The 21,551-nt window shown below is 44.1% G+C and overlaps 1 protein-coding gene across 4 annotated transcripts in view; it reads right to left on the bottom strand.

Annotated features, from left to right (window-relative positions):
- The window catches only part of gsk3ba (glycogen synthase kinase 3 beta, genome duplicate a), a 103,351-nt gene extending 86,854 nt beyond the window's left edge, over positions 1–16,497 (bottom strand). For all 4 annotated transcript variants that reach the window (XM_088912704.1, XM_088912702.1, XM_088912703.1 and 1 more), the window contains exon 1: positions 15,522–16,497. In XM_088912704.1, the coding sequence (XP_088768830.1) occupies positions 15,522–15,609 (88 nt within the window). In that variant the 5' untranslated portion in view covers positions 15,610–16,497. The remainder of the gene's footprint in view (positions 1–15,521) is intronic.
- Between the last annotated feature and the right edge of the window lie 5,054 nt (positions 16,498–21,551).

Below are 21,551 nucleotides of genomic sequence, written 5' to 3' on the forward strand. Positions count from 1 at the left end.
ATAGGGCTAATAAAGTGATGTGATGTTACGTAATCCATATTCTCAGAGCCTGGACAACCCACAATACAGGCCTACGATACTAAATACCAATGAATTTAATATAAAGTACCGATTGCTACGAACTACCAACATGAATCCATATACACATTTTTACCAGATGTCAAACAAAAGAGGTGTTAAAATACAATAAATGGTGCATGTTAATGAATTCCGATATTTTAAATAATTATGGTTAACTGCGATAAAAAAAAACATCCTGTATCCAAAGGAGGACGACTTGTTTTGCTAAACTGAGTTCTAGAGCAGACTCGATAGCCGTCTTTTAAAGGAAGGGGAAAAGTAAAGCCTGAGAACTGAGGATGCCAAAAATATTGGATATACAACTGGGACAGTCTGTTAAAAAAAGATCTTAAAAATATTTGCGGGCTATCGCCGACAAATACTTAAACCTGGTGTGGTTCTGAGCGCAGGGGAGGGAATGGGGGAGTTCTGCAGACGTATAAACCTAGACTGCTTTCAAATACTGCACTGCACTTCAGTCAAGAGAGCAGGACACATGTGCTTTGAATTACATGGTAATTCTGCAGTGGGAGCAAGCATATAGCAGGCGGGTTTCAACAGGATTGATTGAACCCGGCTGCAAAGAATGCTTACAACCTGCCTGACAGCAAGTTTCTCTGTCTGGGAGCGTTCTGGCAAGCCTGAACCAAGAAAATACTACCTTGACGAGAAAGTGCTGGAGCTACAGAGACTTCCAAGAAGGTAACGGTCAATGCAGAAGTGGCCCAAAACACATGCAGACTGGGTTCCCCAAAAATATCTAGTCAACACAGTCAAGAGTATTTCAAGTTCCAAGGAAGTGCTGACCCTTTCCAACTCTCACGTTGGTTGTTTTTACAGGCTAATTGAAGGCAGATGGTAAAGACTCCGACTGCCTTACAAACAAAATCATCTGTGTCTCGTACAACACGACCAAGGTAGCGAGAGAAAAAAAACAGCTTGGGAAAAAAGTGCTTGGTTGTTGTTAAATTTGCAGAAGACAAACTGGGTGTTACTCTCCGAAAAAAAATGAATGACAAATGGAGCCATTAAATTAAATGCAAACTTACTCAACCCTAAGCCCCAGCAGAACACACTCCTTCAATATTAAATTCAATTTTTTGGAAAAAGTAATTGCGAGTTTTGGATTGTATTCCTTGTACAAAACAGCTCTGGGGTGCTGAAGAATTCCCTGAACCACAACGAAACATTTAACACAGTGCATGTGGATGTGCTACTTTTATAATTAGCACATAAATGTACAAGGCAGATGGGAAGTAGTTATATTACTGAAAGGAATAACACTGCTTCCAGGTGGGTCTATGCAATTAATTCTGGGTTATCTGTCACAGATAAGGCAGCGCACCAATTTTGTCCTGTACCACTGCATCATTACTGGAAGGAGAGTTCTGCTCAAGACAAGAATCCCCACCACATTCAAATTAAGCTCAAAGACTGAACTTGAAGGTGCTATATAAAGACAGTGGTGTAATTTATATATTTTAATTCCTTCAATTATACAATAATCCACAATAACTGCCATCGTCAGTCCTTCATAACTTTAGAAATTCGGGAGCTGAAGTTCATGGGTGAAGGTTTTTTTTTTATGTTCTAATGAGTTTCGGCAATCTTTGTTCCTGACAACTCCTTACAAGGCAAAACGATAGTACAGAAGTAACAGAAACCTCCAGCACCTACATCTCTCTTTCTCTTAAACTACATATTTTTAAACAGATGCCACGCACTATCAATGACACAGAATTCAAGGATGTTTATAAGGTTACAAATGAGAGCAGGCCATTTGGCCCATCTAGTGCATTTGGTAGTTAACAGCTAATTAGTTAATTACTAATTGATCTAAGGATCATGTCCAGCTGCTTCATGATAGAGCCCAGGGTATCTGCTTTAACCACATGGCTGGGTAGCTTGTTCCACACTCCCATCACCCTATGTCCTGAAATTGTCACTATAACTAGAAAATTGGCTCCTATTCTCACTTTTAAAATACGCCATGTATTCTCCATGTATGTCCGAGAGCCTTATGCGTTTAGTAGCTGGACACAGACATCATACAGATCACTCATTCTGGTGTCAAACGAAATGTTCAAAAACGGGAATGAAAAAAGACAGCTTTTCGAAGAAGGTTTTTGTTCACTTTAGCCTAGGTTTCCATTTCAATTTTCAGGTCCTTCCTGTTCGAGCCATCTGACACTCCTCACCAACTGACTGGAGGTTGAAGAGACTTGACATTTCAAAACCCCAAGAGGAACCTATACTGGTTGTGGAACAATGTAAACTAGAACCAACCCTGCCTCGAATCACGCAATTTAACCAGGGCAGCAAAAGTGTGTCTGGACAATAGGGGTGATCGAACCCTCACATTTTCTTAAAATGTGTGATTTGCACATCTTAATGCTTTGCAGCCGTTGCTCATTTAAAAAAAATGTTAACATTTTATATAGCTGAACAAGCACATTCTGATAGTTTTAATAAGCAAATTAAACTTGAATGTTAATAGGACAGAGTTTCACAGCGGTATTTTGTGCTGCCAGTATAAAGAGCAAGCCTACTTGTAGGCTTGTAGCATTGAAGCAAAATGTAGCAGCTGATATTTAGGGCTAAAAGCGCAGCTGATGCGCCTAAAAACTCAGGAACCGTTTTTAAGTCATGGTGTGTTTGTAAAGGAAAAACAAATGAATGCTAGATTCTGAAGCCACATGATTTCTATTTCCCCACTCACAGAAAGAGGCCATGCCTCAGGCCCTTTTAGATCAGACTGAGGTGGTGGAGTGCTCTTAAAAACTATCTGCTTGTGCCTGCAACATTACAAGGGGCTGGAATTCTCGTTTAAACATGATCTTGAGCACGGCACTTCCTGCTGCTCACTTCAGATGCAATCTGACCGTGAAAATGCTTTCGCTTGTCTTTAAATCACCAACGCAGTTCAGATCAAGTCAGTCAGATTCAACTGCTAGAGGCCTGAAAGAGTAAAATTTTGCATTCATGTGTGGCTTGTCTAAAGTATGACACTACACAAGTGCATCGAGCCACTTCAACACTACAAGTACTCAGTTACTGCACAGCTGTCCTAGTAATTCTGAACAAAGCCAAAAACACTACTTCTGATCCAGCTGTGTGCACTCTGAACGCCCTCCTGCAGACCCAGTGCCAGGTTTGTACAGACGGTCATTTATACTCATGGACTATCAAGGACCCACCAAAGCCAAATATAAACTTTCTGAGCAAAGTGTCTCACGCAAAGGTCTAGCATTAAAACAGGGCTTTCATCTCACTGCTGGGGTTATACTGCTAATTAAATCAACAAATTAAATTCTGAATTTTACATTAACAATGTATTATGCAGAGCCTTTATGCTTTTGAAGTTATTATTTATTCAAAATTATACAAAGTTTGACAAAGTGCCATATGAGACAGTACTATATTTTTCCAGGTAAAAGAGTTCTACTCAACCCAATCTAATGGCTAGTTCTCATTTGTAAAAGAACTCTTTTCTGTTTCACCTCATTCAGGCTGTCCTGCACAAGTCACCTATACACCCACAATCTTTCTGACAGATTCCACCCCAGAAGTTTTGAACAAAAACTGTTGGGTATCCAGGCATTAAAGTCTCAAAGCACCGACAGCTCCCATCTGGTGGCTACACACACAAAACAGCTGTCTCTCACTGCAGGAACAATCCCACCAAAACACACCTCCTCCCAGCTTTCCGCAAAAACCAGTCCATTCGGCAGCTCCTTCCTCTAGTGCCAACACAACTTCACCTTGAAATGCTGCGTTTAAGGGTCTGGGGCCCACAACAGAAAAATAGGGATAATTTATGATAGCTTCACGTAGCACAGAAGAAGAACTTACAGGAATCCCTTTCATTCGTTAGATCGGGCTCCTCCTCGGTCCCTCTCTGACTGTGCAGGTGCCTACTAAGTTGATGAGTTGCAGACGGCTTTGAGGAATTTTCTACAGTTCACAGGCTCAAGTGTGTGTTTTCAAATCTGGGTCAAAGGGTCCGGTCTATAAACACCAATCTGATTTATATTAACGAGACATGGCAAACACTGCAAGAGCAGTGGCAGGAACCAGAAAAGGAGCACAGCATCACATACCACCAAATCTCCCACAAATTCAAACAAGCGTTTTCTACGTTCCACCTCAAGCTTACAAATAAGATCCTTCCCAATGAAGGCATTTCTGTTTTTAAGTCGCTACAGGGAAAACGGTCTCTAGCTTGCCTCAAAGTTACAAAGCAAAAGCATCTGTTAGCTTGGGTAAACCTAACTACTTACAGCAAGAGAAAACTTTCCTCACCTGATCAAGAAAGGTTCTCATCCAGCCTATTGCTGGTAACTCCTATTCATATACCTGCAGCTTCTGGCCTTTCTTAAAGGAGATCCTGAAAAACTTGTCTTTTGCTCTTCCTCTAATGTTAGAGAGCACAGCCCCAGTTTATGAAACTGAAAGAAAGGAATTTATAAAACAGCTTTTCACACCCATCTGCTTGCCGTACCATAAAATGGTGAGATTTAAAGTCTGCATTTTGCTTCTAGTTTGAGTCAACAGGATTTAAAACGAAATCTTTTTTGCCCGTCGTTTCACTATTTTCTTACTTTCATAGGCAAACGTTAGGAAATGGCCGATTAAAAGGATAATTTGTCTTTCTTAAATACAATTCCTGAAAACTTCCTTCATACTTCTTTTACAACGCAAGCAGGCAAATCTGGGGCAGGTGAGAACTCGCAACTAAAATTTGAACGGGAAGAGCAGCTTGAAGGCATCGACATGGTCAGAGACGGGGATTTTCACACCTGCTGGTCAGACCATCCACTGACCTCCCCACCCCAACCCACGCCCACTCTTTCAGTGGTTTAAAATCGTTTACAAAAAGCTCCAAACTGCCCAGAATTAAAAGTACAGACAGATTATATCTGCCGCCATTTTTTTGTACTCGGAGTCCCGGCCCAGCTGGGGACACGAGGAAAGAAGCAGCCGAGACTCGAGGAGTAAACGCAGTGCGCTGTGGGTAACCTGGCAAGATCATTCAGTCTGACAGTTATTGCTCGCCTTGTGGCGGCATGGAAGAGGGAGCAGGAAAGAGATGAAGAAAACCCGTTCCCAGCAGGAGAACACAAGGACATTTTAGAAAAACACCGGGGCTTCCCCCCCCCCCCCAACGGTTTGACAAATAAACCTAAGCTAAGCCATTTTCTGCCATGGCTGTAAAAGACAGAACTGCAAAGATGGCCGCCGACACAACCACCCAGCAGGTTACTGCCGTGACTTCACCATCTGGGTTGTTTTTTTTTTAATTTCTCGTGACGGACGGCACAGAGCAGATGATAGCGCTCAGGCTGCTCTGCCCCCTGGGAGGGAGGAGGGGGAATCGCTTGAACAAGAGAAGAAATTAACGCCAGCAACTTCATTTCTGGCACTACAGGGAGGGAGTTGCCAAGTGCCACGTATTTCATTTCTCCATTTAGAAAAAGAGAAGCCTGGCTTCACCACCTTTGGTGGGAGTGTGAAACAAGCCACCCAGACATGCCTTTGAAGCCCATATCCGGCTTCTTCCAAGAAACTGGAAGAGAACCTGCATTCAGGGCAAGAGCCATTTCTTTACCCACAGGGTTTTGGGTGTATGGAAAAAGCTTGCCAGGCCTGCTATTTGCACAAAATCCTCGGACCAATTAGTGACTACATACTAATCGGGCTAGAAGGAGTCAAATAGCCACTTCTCATTTAGAACTGTCCGTGTGCCTCATCCACCAAGAAGCACACGGGCACAAACATTCCCAGAGGCAACAACGAAAGAAGAAAATACAGATTGTCGATCTGTAGCAATCTTATCTTCTAAGGCTTTGAATATGCCAGAGCTTTGCAGCATTTACATTTCTTTGCTTGGCCAATGTCCTTATGCAAAGCAACTTGCAATCACAACTGGGATCACTTTCAAAGGGTGGTAATAACAGTAGCATAAAACAACGATAAACCCACAATCAACAGAAAGCACAGTGTTAGTTAAGTGCTGGGGATGTTGCTAAGGAGTTTCAGTGCTGCTTGACAGACAGGGAGTAGTAACATAAGAGCACAGTCAGTAAGTGGGGGGGGTCAGTCATGGGCCTTGAGGGTCAGGTACTTCTTCAAGAGATGAGATTCCAGTCTCTTGAGGAAGACGGCTGGTGCGTCTGCAGGTCTGACTGTGGATGGGAGGTCATCAGCACTGGATGACAACACTTGACAAAACAGTCAAGTCTGGGAGTTGATCGCGCAGCCCGTCAGCCAGAGGAAGCAGATCTGTGTGCCCCAGCTGCAACCAATGATCCCTCTAAGCTGTGCGAGTGTGCGCGCGCGCACACACAGGTTATGAAATCAGCACACACAGGAAACTGAACTGCGCACAAAAAATTCAATTCCCAAAAAAGTATGATGATAAAACAAACACGGCCGCCAATCGAAAAAGGCTAAATTGACCACACGAGACTGGCTGCGAGAGGCCCAACTTGCCTGTGGGCATTATTATTGCTACTCGATCATCGATATCTATGCTCTCATAGCCTCGTACCTCACTGCTCATGCTCGCTCGACACTCGAGCTCTATGACTGGGCTTGCTGAATCGCTGTCCCGGTCTTTTGGATCTCTATACTTCTATGAGAATGACTACATTAACAAAAGATAATTTCAGGTTTACAATTTTACATACACTCAATTTAGTGCGCACAAGTTTTTGTCACTGGGGAAAAAATGTGCACAACTTGAAATTTTTGCACCCACAGGACATTAGAAATTAGAAGGAACACTGGCGGCAACCCAGGGTCTGACGGTGGTCTGGTATGCTGGTGCTGTCCCCCTGGAGCGACAGGCAGCCCACTGCCGGAGACAGACAACGAGGGGGAGAACAAGACAGTGATACAGGAGGAAGGCATTTAAGAGGTCATCGGCGGCCACAGAAATTCTAATTCATTGTCAAGACGACGTCTTGCCCAAAGACCCTAAAACAGAAGCTCCAGGGAAATTGAAACTGCTCTTTTAGTTGTGGACCACGTGGCTCCACTTGGCAGAAACCTGCTCTGCAGTCACAGGGGGACAGAGGACAGAGGTCCACCGGTGCATTGCCCCTCTACCACAACAAAACAACTGACCTTGACCTCCAGTTCCTCTCTGAAACTGGCAAGTTCAAGAGCTGCCTTGCTGAACTTGATTTTCGTTCACTGACACTTTTGCACTTCACTTCCCCCCCCCCCCCAATTGTGTAGATAGAGCACAATTTGGACTTGAATTTCAAGGTTTTGTAAGACAAACATTTCTGGGACTCCAACCTCAAAAACCTGGTTGACTAACCCTGACAGTCTGGAACACTCAGTAATGTTCCCAAACGCAACAATATAAATGGTCTGAAATGGACGAGCTTAAAAACAAAGACCAAATAGTGTCCGAAGCTTGGATTTTGCTCAGCTGAAGCTACAGTCCACTGAAGATGGGCGCATTCGGGCGGACCTCAATCTTCGGATTGACTCCCCTTTGTGAACAAACGTTTTCCAACATGAATTTGAGGGGGAAAAAAAAGCAAACTGATCTTCAACTGTATCATAAAATGTAAACCACAGCATATCCACCAAATGCAGAAACATTTTCTATATCAGTACTGTTAAGTATAAAACCGTTCTTACCCTTTTAAATCTTCTAACCCTGTTACCATTGCAGTATTAATCATTTTACTATAGAAAAAAAAAAACAGAACAAGGCAGATAATGACATTTTATTCACCAACTGTTTCCTTCCAAATCTCTTTAAAGAGTAAACTAAGATTAAGTGAACTAATGCCATCTGTGTTTACATGTATAGCATTTGTGCATGTATTGTGGCTTTCAAAACACTTAAGTCATTAATGAAGATATATACGAAAATAAGACATTATGTTCACCCTTCTATATACAGTATGCACTGGGTATAAGCCTTGGATTCAATCAAAAAGCCTGCATTCTTACTTCATTTTGCACACTTAGTTGTCTCTGGACTTCCTTTGAACCACAGACTATTCTCCAAAAAACATTTAGTTGTTTTTAAAAGCCAAAGCCAAATGTGCCATGAGAAGAGCTCCCATCGAAATCAAAACAAATTAGCTCCCAGAAGACCTGCCAGGGTTCATGAGCGCTGTTTCAGATGCAGCTAGTACATGGGCTAATACAATTCTTGGTTACTTCAGCTCTTGTGACAAGCTCAAGCTCCCCAACAAAACAGAAAAGCAGGTGGGCTTAAAATAGGGTGTTTCCTTCAGAGAGCCAAGTTAGAGAACAGAACATTTTATAAAATGTCTCCAGCAGTTCCTCTTCTTTGCTTAAATAACTACACCAATCATCGCTCAGCTGAGGGAAATGAATCACTCCACAGGAAATGTAACCTTTGGAACACAGTTGCAGGCAATCAATAGGTCCAGTTCCATATTTAACAGTGGGCGCACCTTTTCCAGAAGCCAATGAGAGCAGAGAGCCCTAATGTTTGAGGCTCCTCGGATTCACGGCTCCAAAAATCTGCAGCTACATCGGAAAGTCACAGGTTTCACAGCTAAACATGAGGGCTGAGGGTTTTATGTTTTCCAGTTGTTTCAAGGCTAAAATGGAGTTCTACAGTTCAGGACACAGAAGGGTTGACCTATCACTAGCCTTGACCCATTACTTCTTCCTTCTTATGGCCTCGAAAAAAAGCTAAATGTTTCAATCCCGAAACTGAGTGGAGACAAGAATATGAGAACCAAAAAGGAAGACTGGACTAGTGCAGGGGTTCTGAAATGCACCGCCCTCACAAGATACCCTTCTCTTTAAATGTTTTACACAGCTCGGCTTCAGAAAGAATCACTATGACACAGGAATGAATGGGTTAATCTGTGTGGTTTCACTCGACAGTGATCCTTCCTTAGGTGACGTTCAACCGTTAGTTAGCACAGAGATTCTGCATAAAAAAAAAGAGATGGTGAGAGCAGAGGGAAGCGAAGGTGCAGCCGACCCACACTGGAGTGGAGAAAGCAGGGGTTCGATGAACTCGGGGCCTGCCGAGGAAGGTGTGAGATGAGTCTGAACGCAGGGAGCACAAATCACTGTCCACATCTGGGACAAAGTAAAATACAAAATGTTCTGTCGTGGTCTCAGCTTGCCCCCGTCCATGGAACAGCCACCGCGGAACAGCAGAAACCAACACGCCGAAGGTTTATGTTACTGTTAACCCACAGAAACCGATCTTTTTTTCCCCCAGTGATTTGTTTCGTTGAACTTTTCACCTCTCTTCTCTTGGTGTCCTCTTTTAAAGCGGAGCATATTTTCAGTCGAGCATGTCGTGAGGTTTTCTGTTCAATCCTCTCCCCAGGCCAGGGACTGGGCGCCGCTGTCGCCACGGGCCTGGAATCAGACGTGACATCACTCCCTGGTGCGTGCAGAGCCAACTCTGTTGTCATAGTGAGGTCATGACTCACACGGCTCTGCCCCAGGACTGTGTTAAAGGTGCGTTTCCAGGAACACCCATCTCTCAGCGCGCAGACGACTAACCTACATTGTATTTATAGAAGGGAGAGAGGCGGCTAAGGAGATATGCCTCTCAAGCGCTGGGCTCTTAACTGTTTCTTGTCACAATCCAGAGATTCCAGGGCCAGTACAGTTTCTCCTGTACAATTTCTTTGGGTTTTGCCTTCTTATCCATCTGTGGGCTTTTCTTCCTAATGTTTAATACAGCAGTCAACAGGCAGAAGGAAGGGCTTCTGGCTGTATACTTCCATGTACAGCACACACGCACTCCTCACCGACAGGTTTACTTCTGATGGTTTTAGCTGGAATTATTTTTTTTAAGGACCAGTAAGTAGAATATCTAAAGAAGCAGCTAAGTTTAAATGTAATATCTAAACTACGCCTTAGGCTCAAAGTGAATAATGTTCCGGTTGCCTTTCCTGTTGAAATTTACCTTATAGGGTCCAAACACGTCTGCTTTTATATAAAGCATTAAAAACTCAATGTCGTGTTTAAATGTAAGTGGAGGCAAAAACAAATCTGCATAATCTTCTATCTGCATGCTAGCAACCTAGAACAAAGGAAAACAACTCTTTACTCGGCTTCACTCCAGTTTACAAGCCCTCCGGAAGTTATTTTCCGCTGTGCCCTCAAGACAGTCTGCAGACCCACGAAGGCGGAGAGCCAGCCCCAGAGAAATGGGACCTGAATCCATTGCTTTAGCCTGCTGTAGAGCATTCTCCTCAGCCGGCCTCATGTAAACTGTGAAACTACCGAGGCTCCAGAGTAGCAGCACGGCAAGGTGTGAACTGAAACTGCAAACCGAGCATGCCAGACTTTGACAGTAACAGAGGAGCTTCTTCTCCTGAAATTGGACACGGCCAGTTAGACTGTTTCATTTAGTTTCTCACATCACACAATTCCAATGTCAGATTGAAACAGACCGCTCGTCTAAATCCATGTGTTGCTCATACTATTTGGAAGAGCTACCTTTTTTGTTTTTAACTGAACAAACCCATCCTGTGACATTTCCTTACGGCTGATTACAATTTCCGTTACCGTGATCCATTATGCAATTTTACACAAGAAAAAGAATCTGAATGTTCAAGGAAGGTCTGGAAATGATTTCCGAGATAAGCCAAGACAAAAAAGACCTACATTTTTGTACTGAAAAACAAAACCTTTTCGGCCGGTTTGACAATTTATTGTCAGTTAAACTGAATTTCTTCCCTTTTTTCTTTGTCAAAAGAAAAAAAAAACATACCAAACTAATTTTATGTTTCTTCAGTAGAGCAATTAAATTTATGGTCATTCCCTATTTGTCAAAGCATCCCAGCTTATATTTAAAGGATCGAGTAAAATGGGTGTGATTTTTAATATAAGCTACAGGATTCTCTCTTCCCACCCCAAGATCTGCTCATAACAGGGAGGTTTAAAGGAGTAGAAAACACATGAACCATCATTTCAGACCTCATCTGGAGACTAGGCCTTAAGCCGAAGCCAGCTATCCAGACACAAAGACGAGTCGCTTCAATACCACCCAGAGCAGACCCGCAAGGAACTGGGTTTGTCGTCAGGCCGTGACTCTGCAAACGAGCCTTTTCAGTCTCACTACTGAAAGAGAACGCTGCTCACAGCGGCGACTGGATCCTCTCCATCTGGACATGGCAAAGCTCTGCAGGTTAGACTCGGCTGTGCTTGCTAAAATACACCACGATTCCTGCGCACAACGCATCTTGTGCAAAAAAACACAGCGACTAGCACCGGTGCTGCGCTTGCATACACATTGCGTACCTTCAAAGTCATTCTCTAAACCGGTCTTTATGCACAGAAGCTGGTAACAGGCATGATAAAAGACTTTAAAATCGCTTTGGAATTCAGCGACAAAGACGTGCGTTTAAATATTTCTAAGTCAATGCAAAACGCTCCTCTCCCTGGGTCGTTCATTCAAATCCACGGCAAGTCCAGCACACACTCAGGAAGTGAGCAACAGCTGTACAGGCTATACAGTACACGAGGGACAGCCCCTCTCCCAGGAGGGGTCAGATGAGTGGTGGAGATTCTGCTCTCCTATTGGTCAGCAGTGTCCTCTAATCATCTAGCAGGATGCTTACTCACGGAGTTTCACAAGCAGCTCCGCCCATCCGGACACAGGCCTCCCCAGGGAACTCGACCATAAATCCAGATTACAGATACAGTCACTGGTCAATGCCAATACAGTCGGGCAGACAGGTAGACCGCAGCAGATGGCTCTACAAATTTACTCCAACGTATATAATTCCTTTACCCTTCTTCACGCTGCTTGCAAACCCTGAGATTGCATAAGCTGTACATGCAAGCAGGGAGCTGCGTCAGTATGCGCAGGCTGCAAAGGAACAAGTAATGGTTCACACCCAAAGAAGGCTCCACAGCTGAAAGGTTGTGTTTCTTTTCTTCTCTTTTCAGCGTGGAATAAACCTTCCCTTGTTCCTAAGCTGTACATTAACCAGGCTTGTCACGTGAAATATTAGTCACCGAACAACTCAATGATATGGCAATGTGATCAATTAATAAACACTGTGAGCTATGATTTCTATCAACTATATCTATATTTCTATCAACACATCCCTGGTGTATTAAAATGCGCTCTCTACCTGTAAAAAAACTGGAAAACGTTGATACCCCTGTCTCACACGAACGTTAGTTAAACATTAGTTATCCACTTTGACACCATCAAAGAGTACAGCCACTGTGGAGATCAACCCATATGAGATTTCGCTTGGTAAAAAATTACTGAGCGCTCTCTTTATTTTCAGAAAGAAAACAAAAGAGCTGTTCCGTTGCGTCTCTCTTTTCTCACAACCAAATTATAATCAACTGACAGGATGACTAATTAGGCCGTTTCGGCATAAGGGCCCGGACAGGGCTGCGGTCTTCCAGAGGGAGTCTGGTGAAGCTCAGCCCCACCGTGAGGAGGACTCTTCACCCCACTCTTTTCCAGGCAGCCCAGCTGCAAGAAACAGGCACCAGCGCTAAGCTGGGGTATCCCACCAGGTGGGGAGTCACGACCTCTCAGTCCACAGACACGAGCACCTCTAGTCTCAAGTGCGGACTTCACTCTGGGCGAGTGCTGAACGCACAGTTTATGTGGGCGAGGTACTAAACCTCACACGAGAGGCTGCTTAGTAATGTTTTCTTCAGCTCTGTTGCACTCAGCTCTCCTTGGCTCTCACTCCCCATCTTTAACAGCCAGAATCAAACCCACCCTCCACCTACTCCTGTCTTTCCTGTGTCTGGCTGCTGGTTATCCCACACCCAACACCCTGTTCGCTCTGCTCCCGTTTCCTGGCCTGGAAAAAACTTCTCTTCCGGCCCTCCTACAGGTCCTACAATTCACCTCGTGTAGCAGTAGGTTCTGCACCTCTTACTGTTGCTCTCAAACACTCTACACTCCTAAAACAAAAGATATCACTGCTCTAGCCCCGAGAAGAGTGACCAGAGTTTCAAGTATTCAAAATCTTCAAAGGCAGTGACAGAGCAGCCACAAACCAGAGGACACAAGTGACAACCGCAGGGAAGTGTGTTCGAGACAGATTAACAGGGGCTAGTTTCTTAAACAAAGGCAGTCTAGAACAAGCTACCCGCTCGTGATGTTAGAAGAAGAAAGAGTATCATCCACAGCAAAAGGGATGGATCTCCACTCATTGGTAGGGTCCTTCGTTCATTCTTACACTTTATTAATTGAACTGTTTTGAATGTTAAACACCACAAAACACAAAAACACCACCACCATAAAGGCACCACAAAAAAAAAAAACAATGAACATCGCAATAATGGTGGAACACAAAACCCAGCTTCCTCTGCCAGTGTCGCAGTGATATCTAGATGCACAAAGAGAGACAACCCTGGAACATTTACTGGATTATTTACACCTGCAGAACATACAAAAACCATGAAATGAAAAAATGCTCCGTTTTGGAAAGAGTAAAGGTTGCATATAGAAGCTAGCACTGTAGCACAGAGGTTAGAGTTTCCAAGTACAAAATATTCCCAAACAAATTCCAAAGCGAATATCAGGACATCAGAAAGGCCAGAGATGAGAAGAGACCATCCTAAGCAACATCAGAATAAATCATCAATCCTAAACTGCACGTCCTTGGGAGGAAACCAGAAATCCCAGCAAAAACTCAGTAACAACATGCCAGGTATACACAGACAGGTACCCCCCCCCCGAAATCGAACCCGAAACTCTGGAGCCAAGAGGAACTGTGCTGCCTTCATGCCTTGCAGGCATCCAGACAAGAGCTTCCAACCTGACTGCATTGCAGGAGCTGTTCCAAGATCTACTACTCAATTATTCAGCTGAACCAACAGCTGATCAGCTAAAACGATCAAGTCCTGGAAGAAAGTATGCTGGCAAGGGATGCTCCCTCCAGCATCCCAGGCTGGATTCATGCTTCACACCCTTATTCCTACAGAGACAAGTCCTTACTAATAATTGCAAGGGAAATCTGCACGTTTAGCAGGTGAGCAAGGGATCAGTCAGGACAACCCAAGACATGGGATAACTGACCTGGACCTTTCTGGATCCTGGACAGGCAGTGTTGCATCAGTGGGAATGCGCTCAGTGTGCCAGGTTCAGCTTCCTACCCTTTGGTTAGGATGAGGCAACACTAAACTGGGGGTGTGCAGTTCTGGTCCTGGAAACTAGTGTGACTGCAGTTTTCATTCCATCTCATAACGAGCTAAACCAGCTAGTTAACGGCTTAAGTGGACCAGTTCAACAGCTCCGCCCAGCTCTCGAGTTACTACTACTTTAAAGACAGCTGGGAAAACTGCAGATACCCCAGGCTGTCCAGGACCAGGAGCATCACATATTCACACACAAAGAACATTCAACAGATGAAATCCACACACAGGTGCTAGCGCAAGACACCTCAGACCAAGTTTTCAAACATTAAACGTGATATTGAAAACCCATACACCCGTCAACGCACTCTTTCACAGCTTTTAACCACAACATTCAAAACCCCTGCCCCTTCTCTGCGGAAAACGCTGAACTCTCTTCCCCTCCCCGTTGTTGCAAGCTTGTCTTCTAAATTCAGCATGACACATATTTTTGCCAAACACAAACTTCCACCTAGCTCCTCAGACAGAAAGCCGTCGTCTTTCCCGCCTGAGATATATGGAAGGGTGCCTGACACCAGCACTGAAACGCGGTATTAATAATTCTACTGCTTGAAATAGCAAAGGCAGTACAGTACCACCCACACAACTAGTCAATGGAAGGGGATGTTAAAATTGTGGTGCGGTTCTGTGCGAACTGTTTTTACTTTCTCGTGAATTATTTTCTTTTGAGCTATAGCAAGGACAACAAATACAGCAGTTAGATAAAGGACGTCGAAGTGTCTTTCTGGCGTTAAGTGAAATACGGTTGCACACTACGCTCGTCTTGTTACTCTGGCAGACACTCGGAGCCCAGTCTCTCCAATACTGTTGGTTTATCACCAATCCGCTTCCTCGATTAAGTCACACAGACCTGATTATCAGCGAGGAATCGGCCTGTAGCTTTAACGCCTGACAGATGCTACATCGCAGACTGTGCAGCATGATCATCAAAAGCCTTTTGCACGAACCCGTGTGAACAACTGATTCCACGTTACATTACTCTTACGCTTAGCGGTCTTGTTCTAAGCGTTTACGTGTATTATTAAAATGCACGTTAGGCTTATTGGCGCTGCACTTCCGTATCGATTATCGATACCGACGTCAGACCTTAACCGTGCTACGAAGGGGCCGGCTTTCTCGCCGAATAAAAACGCCATAAAACCGCATAAGCACGTAACACCATCACCTCTCGACCGCCCGAGACAAAAAAAAAATCAAACAGCCACAGCACAAGCGTCGTAAATTCAAATCGCACGATTCAGTATGACAGACACACGCTCGCCGCCGGCGCGGCCCGGGCGCTGACAGTCGGGCGCAGGCTGGGTGACACTTACTGCTGACTTTCATGCTGCCAAACGCGGACGGCGGCTGCACCGGCTTGCAGCTCTCCGCGAAGGAGGTGGTCCTGGGCCGTCCGGACATGATCCCTCTTCACCGATCTCCGTCTCCCCCACCCCTCTCTCTCTCTCTCTCTCGCCGCCTTTCTCTCGGCCGCTGCTGCTGCTGCTGGTATCAGATCTGTCGCTGCGGTCTTCCCCCGGTCGGAGCCGACGGCCAGCGTATCTCGGCAAACGGAAGCAGCTCCCCACGGCTCTCGGCCCCTTCCCGGTTTCACTCGTTTCCTGGCGTCTCCTGTCCACCCAGACCCGGGTCTCCTTTCAAATCATCCCTTTTTCTCCCAGGGAAAAAAGGCCCCTTTCCTTGCTTCGTCTTCTCCTCCCGCTCCGACGATCAGGCCTTCAAAAGAAAAACGTCTTTGATTTCCCAGTGTCTCATGGAAAACGGCGAACCTTTCTCTCTCCTCCCCCTCCACGGTATCTTCTATCTTTTTTTAAAAAAAAAACTCCCTTTAATTTATTTTAAAGAACACAAGGTCGCTTAGATCTTTTTTATTTAAAAAATCGGATCCGATTTGCTTTCTAAAACGCAAACTTTCTCTTAAAATATCGCCGATTACACAGGGCAGCCACGAAAATCTGCTTCATATTCTGAGGTGGAGACTCAATGATCCGACAGCTGCAGCCATGGCGGCTCCCTTGCTCAGCCCAACCAACAATTCAAATGAAAAATTTCCAATTTCCCGATTTTAAATCAAAAGATCTCCGCAGTTCTTCCGCCTCTTCCGGCCCCATACACACGGATGTTATAATCTGAACTCTCTGAGATAAAGCCGGGGGTCGAAAAAGTGCCTTAGATGCCTGGTTAAGTGGGAAATAGCAATTTTGCCACTCTCACAAATTCAGAATTTCTTTTTCTATTCCGTCTCCGTCTGTCTCTGTGCTCGCTCTCTTTGTCACTCCGACCCGCACAACGTCATTTGCGTAATGTACGGACAAAGGCACCACGGCTAATTGCGAACAGCGTGGGCTACGTCACCAGACTGCAGTAGCTGCTGTGCGAGAATCGGACATTGTGAACGCGCAAGCAGACGTGAGGAGGTTCTGTCAGCCAATCTGGAGCGAGACGGGCGGAGAGATCCGGGGGTTGAGGGCCAATGGGACTGCGCCCCCCTCCTCCCACCTCCCATGCCCCCATTTTTCCGAAGATAGCCGAATGCCACCAGCTGTAACGAAAACGACCATAAATAGGTAACAGAGGCGGGCTGAGGTGGGTTTGCGTCAGGAGTGACTGAGCAAAGTCCAATCGAATTTTAGAAGGACGCCGGGTGTTCACCAATCTCGTTGGTCGTGAGTGCAAATTACGCTGCAAAGAGCAAGATCGCTCTATATTGACCATAGATATCCCATATCATGCTAGAGTTAATTAAGTTAGCGTACATCAAAATGGGCGCCATCTTTAGAAGGTGAACCTACTGTAACTGTTATCTGTAGGTAACTTGGACAGATATCTAAAAATGTGCTTTGCTTCTATGTCTCCTCTCGCAAATGTGAGGCAGGTGTCAATTACAGGAAACATTTCCTTAATATATTTGTGAACTGCCCAGAAGACATCAACTTGGGGATGTATCGATACTGCAAATGAAACAACCACGGAACTGCATTAAAAAATAGAGAACAAGGAGAATAGGAATTTCTTGACACAGAGATTTGTGGGAGTTTAAAACAAACATCCCACCCGTGTTGTTTGTCCTCTTCTTGTCTGTAAACTATCTTATGTTATTTTCTGGTGAAGACATTCATTAGGTTTTAACATGTTTAAAATATTTGTTTATTAATGGTGTTTTAATTATTTCTATCAACTTTATAAAGTATCACCACTATTTATATCATTTGTTTGTATTGTTAGCAACACTATGCTGACTATTGTAAGACAGGGACCTGTGCATGCACATTCTCTCACATAGGTAGTGAGAGATATCCCATAGTGCTGGGTTATGGGATATCTATGAGTTTGGCAATTTGTTCATGAGGTGCTTTGCAGAAGGGGCTACCATATCACTTCATGAGTGGCCTGCGACAGGTTTGAGCCTGACGCTACAAAAGCAAAAAACAGTCATTCTCTGGTGAAATAACAGTGATCACTGCTTGTGGTTTTGAGTGAAAACAGTCCACGTTGCTTAAAGTGCGTAAGCACTTTTATCACTAATAAGCAGTTAAACATGTTCTGCACGCTACAGGATCCCTGACATCAAAGCCTGCATTAACAAGGGCTCGCCTCCACTGTTTCATCAGAAGATCCTGTGGAGATATTCAGGTACAGTTAGCCATTTGCTCATTTTACAAGATGTTTATAGTGACATATAGAACAAGAAAAACAGTCAGGCACTTCATCAATATCTGTCTTGTATTGTTACGATCTTTTCAGGCAAAACATAATATTGTGCAGGGGGCATTGTGTTTGTGGGTTTGCTCGGTCTCTACAAAGCACAGGAAAAGCTAAGATAAGATAAGAAGCCGTTCCAGTTGTGAGAAAATGACCTGATTGTGGTTGTTAAGAGCTGAGCTGAAAACCTGAAGACAAATCCACTGCAGATAGGTGTCCATTTTTTAAGTGTTGTTCATTTATTTAATTCAGCTGGTATTCACTCAGCAAAAGCATTGCTTCAAAACTTCGGACAGCATGTGGAAACTTGCCAGCATGCAAATTCTCACACAAGGCCAGACTTTTCATGAAAATATTCACATTAAAAAAGTTGTATCCATATTCAAATCAGCATGGATGTGTGTTGAAAAAGATTTCAGAAGCCAAAGCGAGATGTGCTACATCATCGCTAGAACAACGTGGATATTGGCTCCAGTCTCCGAAGCATCCCAGCTTAAAGTTTCTTCCCTTAAAATAATACTGTAAAGACCATGCGCCCCCTAGCTGCAGGAAATGGGACTGCACCCTAGGCTCCAATGGCCATGATTGCCATACAGGCACTGTGGGAGCACAAGCTGTAAGTAGTTCTAATTGTTACCCTCATTATATTTGATTGCCGTTCGTGCTGCCATATTCTATTAGAGCTGCGTGACTTTCTTGTTGTTGTCGCATGTTTACAGAGTAAGTGTGAGGGGTGTGTGGAAGGGGCTGAGCAGGTCCCCCTGAAGTCACAGGACATTAAGGCGGAACCACTGTAACACCCTGCCTTCACATCTTAGAATGTGGGAAGAATGCAGGAGTGTGTAGCAGTGGTCAGGGTTTCTAAACTCGTAACTGGAAGATTGTTCAAACCCTAGGTTAGTCACTGTAATAATACTAATTATTATTATAACACTTATACATGGCTTTTCTAGACACTCTACTCAAAGCACTTTAAAGGTAATGGGGACTCCCCTCTACCACCACCAATGTGCAGCCCCACCTGGATGATGCGACGGCAGCTGTAGTGCACCAGAACGCTCACCACACACCAGCTATCAGTGGGGCGGAGAACAGAGAGATGAAGCCAATGAATTCACAGATAAGGATTATTATGAGGCAGTGATTGGTAAAGGCCAGTGGGAAATTTGGCATGGAAACCAAGGTAACACCCCTACTCTTTTTGAGAAATGCCCAGAGATTTTAAATGGCCACAGAGAGTGAGTACCTCAGTTTTAAGTCTCATCTGAAGGATAGGGGCTCTTTTTTTACATTACAGTGTCCCCATCACTATACTGGGGCATTAAGACCCACACAGACCACAGGGTGAGTGCCCCCTACTGGACCCACTAACACCTCTTCCAGCAGCAACCTTAGTTTTTTCCAGGTCTCCATCCAGGTACTGACCAGGCTCACACCTGCTTAGCATAGCATAGGTGGAAATGTAAGTCACCAAGAAATAAAAGTGTCAATAATTAAATTAACTTGTAATCTCCATCAAAACTCTACAGCAAAGATACCCAGTCCATTTACCAAAAGTGAAGGCTAAACATAGATGTCTCTCTCCACTCCTGCTTATTGGAGTGACAGAAACATAGGGCTTTCTGCTTATGCTGTGTGTAATGAATATACCCCTGTGTATAACAGGGATCTCAGCCGCCTGGGCTGGGTGGAGTTCTCCTTTAGCTCAGCCGGCAAGATCCCTGTTGGGTGATGCCGGAGACCTGGGTTCGTGCCCAGGCAGTGAGGGACAAACTGGCAGGGTAGGAGCAGCAAGGGAGGAAACCCCAAGAACCCTTACATGTGCAATTAAAGTGTGTATTAGCAGGACCTCTATCACCTTGAAGTCTGTTGTGGTCGATCTCTGAAGCTGGCTACAGCTAGTTAATATGAGCATAAAAAGCCCCTTACTTCAATCCAGAGCTACAAAGTTCTCTTCGCCCAAGCATTTCAATGCAGATTTCTCAAATTCACTACGGACAGCAAAATGAATCACTTTAATAAATTTCTACTTTAAAACCTAATGGTCTGGATGATGACTTTGAGTTAAAAAGGTTTTCTGCGGAGATGGAAACGTTTATGAATGGGCCTTTTACAATACATGTTGACTTAGATTTGTCACTGTCTTCCCCCCTCAGGTACATCATTATTATTCTTTGACCAATTGACCCTCTCTGCATAATACATGCTTCACTAGTTTAAATGGATTCACAAGATTTTTAATTGCGAAAACATGTTTTTGTCTTCATAATCGATTGCAGCTCTCCGTACCATCCCATAGCTTAAGCTATTCGACCATTATTAAACTGCACCCCTACAACCGACTACCTTTTCTGGGCACAAGTCATTGTAACTTGCTGCTGCCACTGACTGGAACATCCTGCAGAGTGAGCTGCAATTGTAAACCCTCATATCCGAGGAGCATTGTAAGTGTTATTAAATCTTTTCTGCCTGACATGTACACTTGTTAACATCCTGTTATATTATTTATATCTCAATAATTGCTCATTCTTTTACAGCGCTGTCTTCTGTGCTTCGTGGTGTGGCCTCTTGGACAGGTGAGCATTGTAAATGTAAATCTGTTCTCAGATGATGTATCTGGATTCGTAAAGGATAATTACTCATTTGTAGGCTGAGCATGCACTTTTAATTCTGCAAATCACTATTCAAGAGCAAACAGCACAGGAATTTAAACAAAAGCAACTACATTCATCCTACAGTAGAACAAATGTCTACACAGGTGTAGAACAGAGGTCTCTAACCCTGATCCTGGAAAGTCTCAGACCAGCAGGCTTTATAGGTGTCCTTCAAATAATCAATTTTAAAGGCATAGAATAATACAAATATGGTTAATTAAACAGGTGACTTTTTCAAGTATTTAGTTTAGAGATGATGGAACAAAAATTAAAATCTTCTCTTGCCTTCAAGAACCAGTGTTCCCTTCAATGAAACACAAATTACTGAATTGATCAAGTCCTGGAACAAGTGGTCCTGATCAAGTGCCAGATGATTTAGGGTGGCCTGTAAGAATTACTGGATTGGGGCACTCCAGAATCAGGTGTTGCTAACATCCTATTGTAGGCAATGTTGTTGTTTTTTTAATGTTGTTTCATGGAATTAGTGGTCATTGATTTTCCACTGTGAAGGAGTGAAATTCCTGAAGAGGATCGTCCTTTCCTCTGTGTCTAAATGAGAATGTCTAGTGAATGAGAAGCATTATTATCTGTATTAGCAGTATTAGTCAAAAGTGCATGTCAGATCACAAAAGGATGCTTTATTCCCTGCTGTACTTTCCAGAGAATCCTTCAGCTGCATCCACAGGAACAAACTGCCTCTGCGGAAGCTGTTTTGCTGGGATCATTCCAGGAGCAGTCTCTTCCCACTTGGACCCAAGCTGATCTTTACAAAACACTCGAGAAGAGCCAAAATCGTCACACCTTGGAAGCTCTTCTGTGACCAGCATCCTGCTCACCCTCAGAATGATGCTGATTTACAGGAGCTCTGTTGTGACTGATACTGAGACTTACCCTGACAAAACCTGGGGTGAAATACCAATACCTAAGGAGGAAATCTTTCACCATTTTCCCAAGTTTTTTTTTAAATCAGGCTCTTTGACAGAACTA

This window comes from Atractosteus spatula, chromosome 4, assembly GCF_055471065.1.
Source record: "Atractosteus spatula isolate fAtrSpa1 chromosome 4, fAtrSpa1.hap1, whole genome shotgun sequence".
Lineage (NCBI taxonomy): Eukaryota > Metazoa > Chordata > Actinopteri > Semionotiformes > Lepisosteidae > Atractosteus > Atractosteus spatula.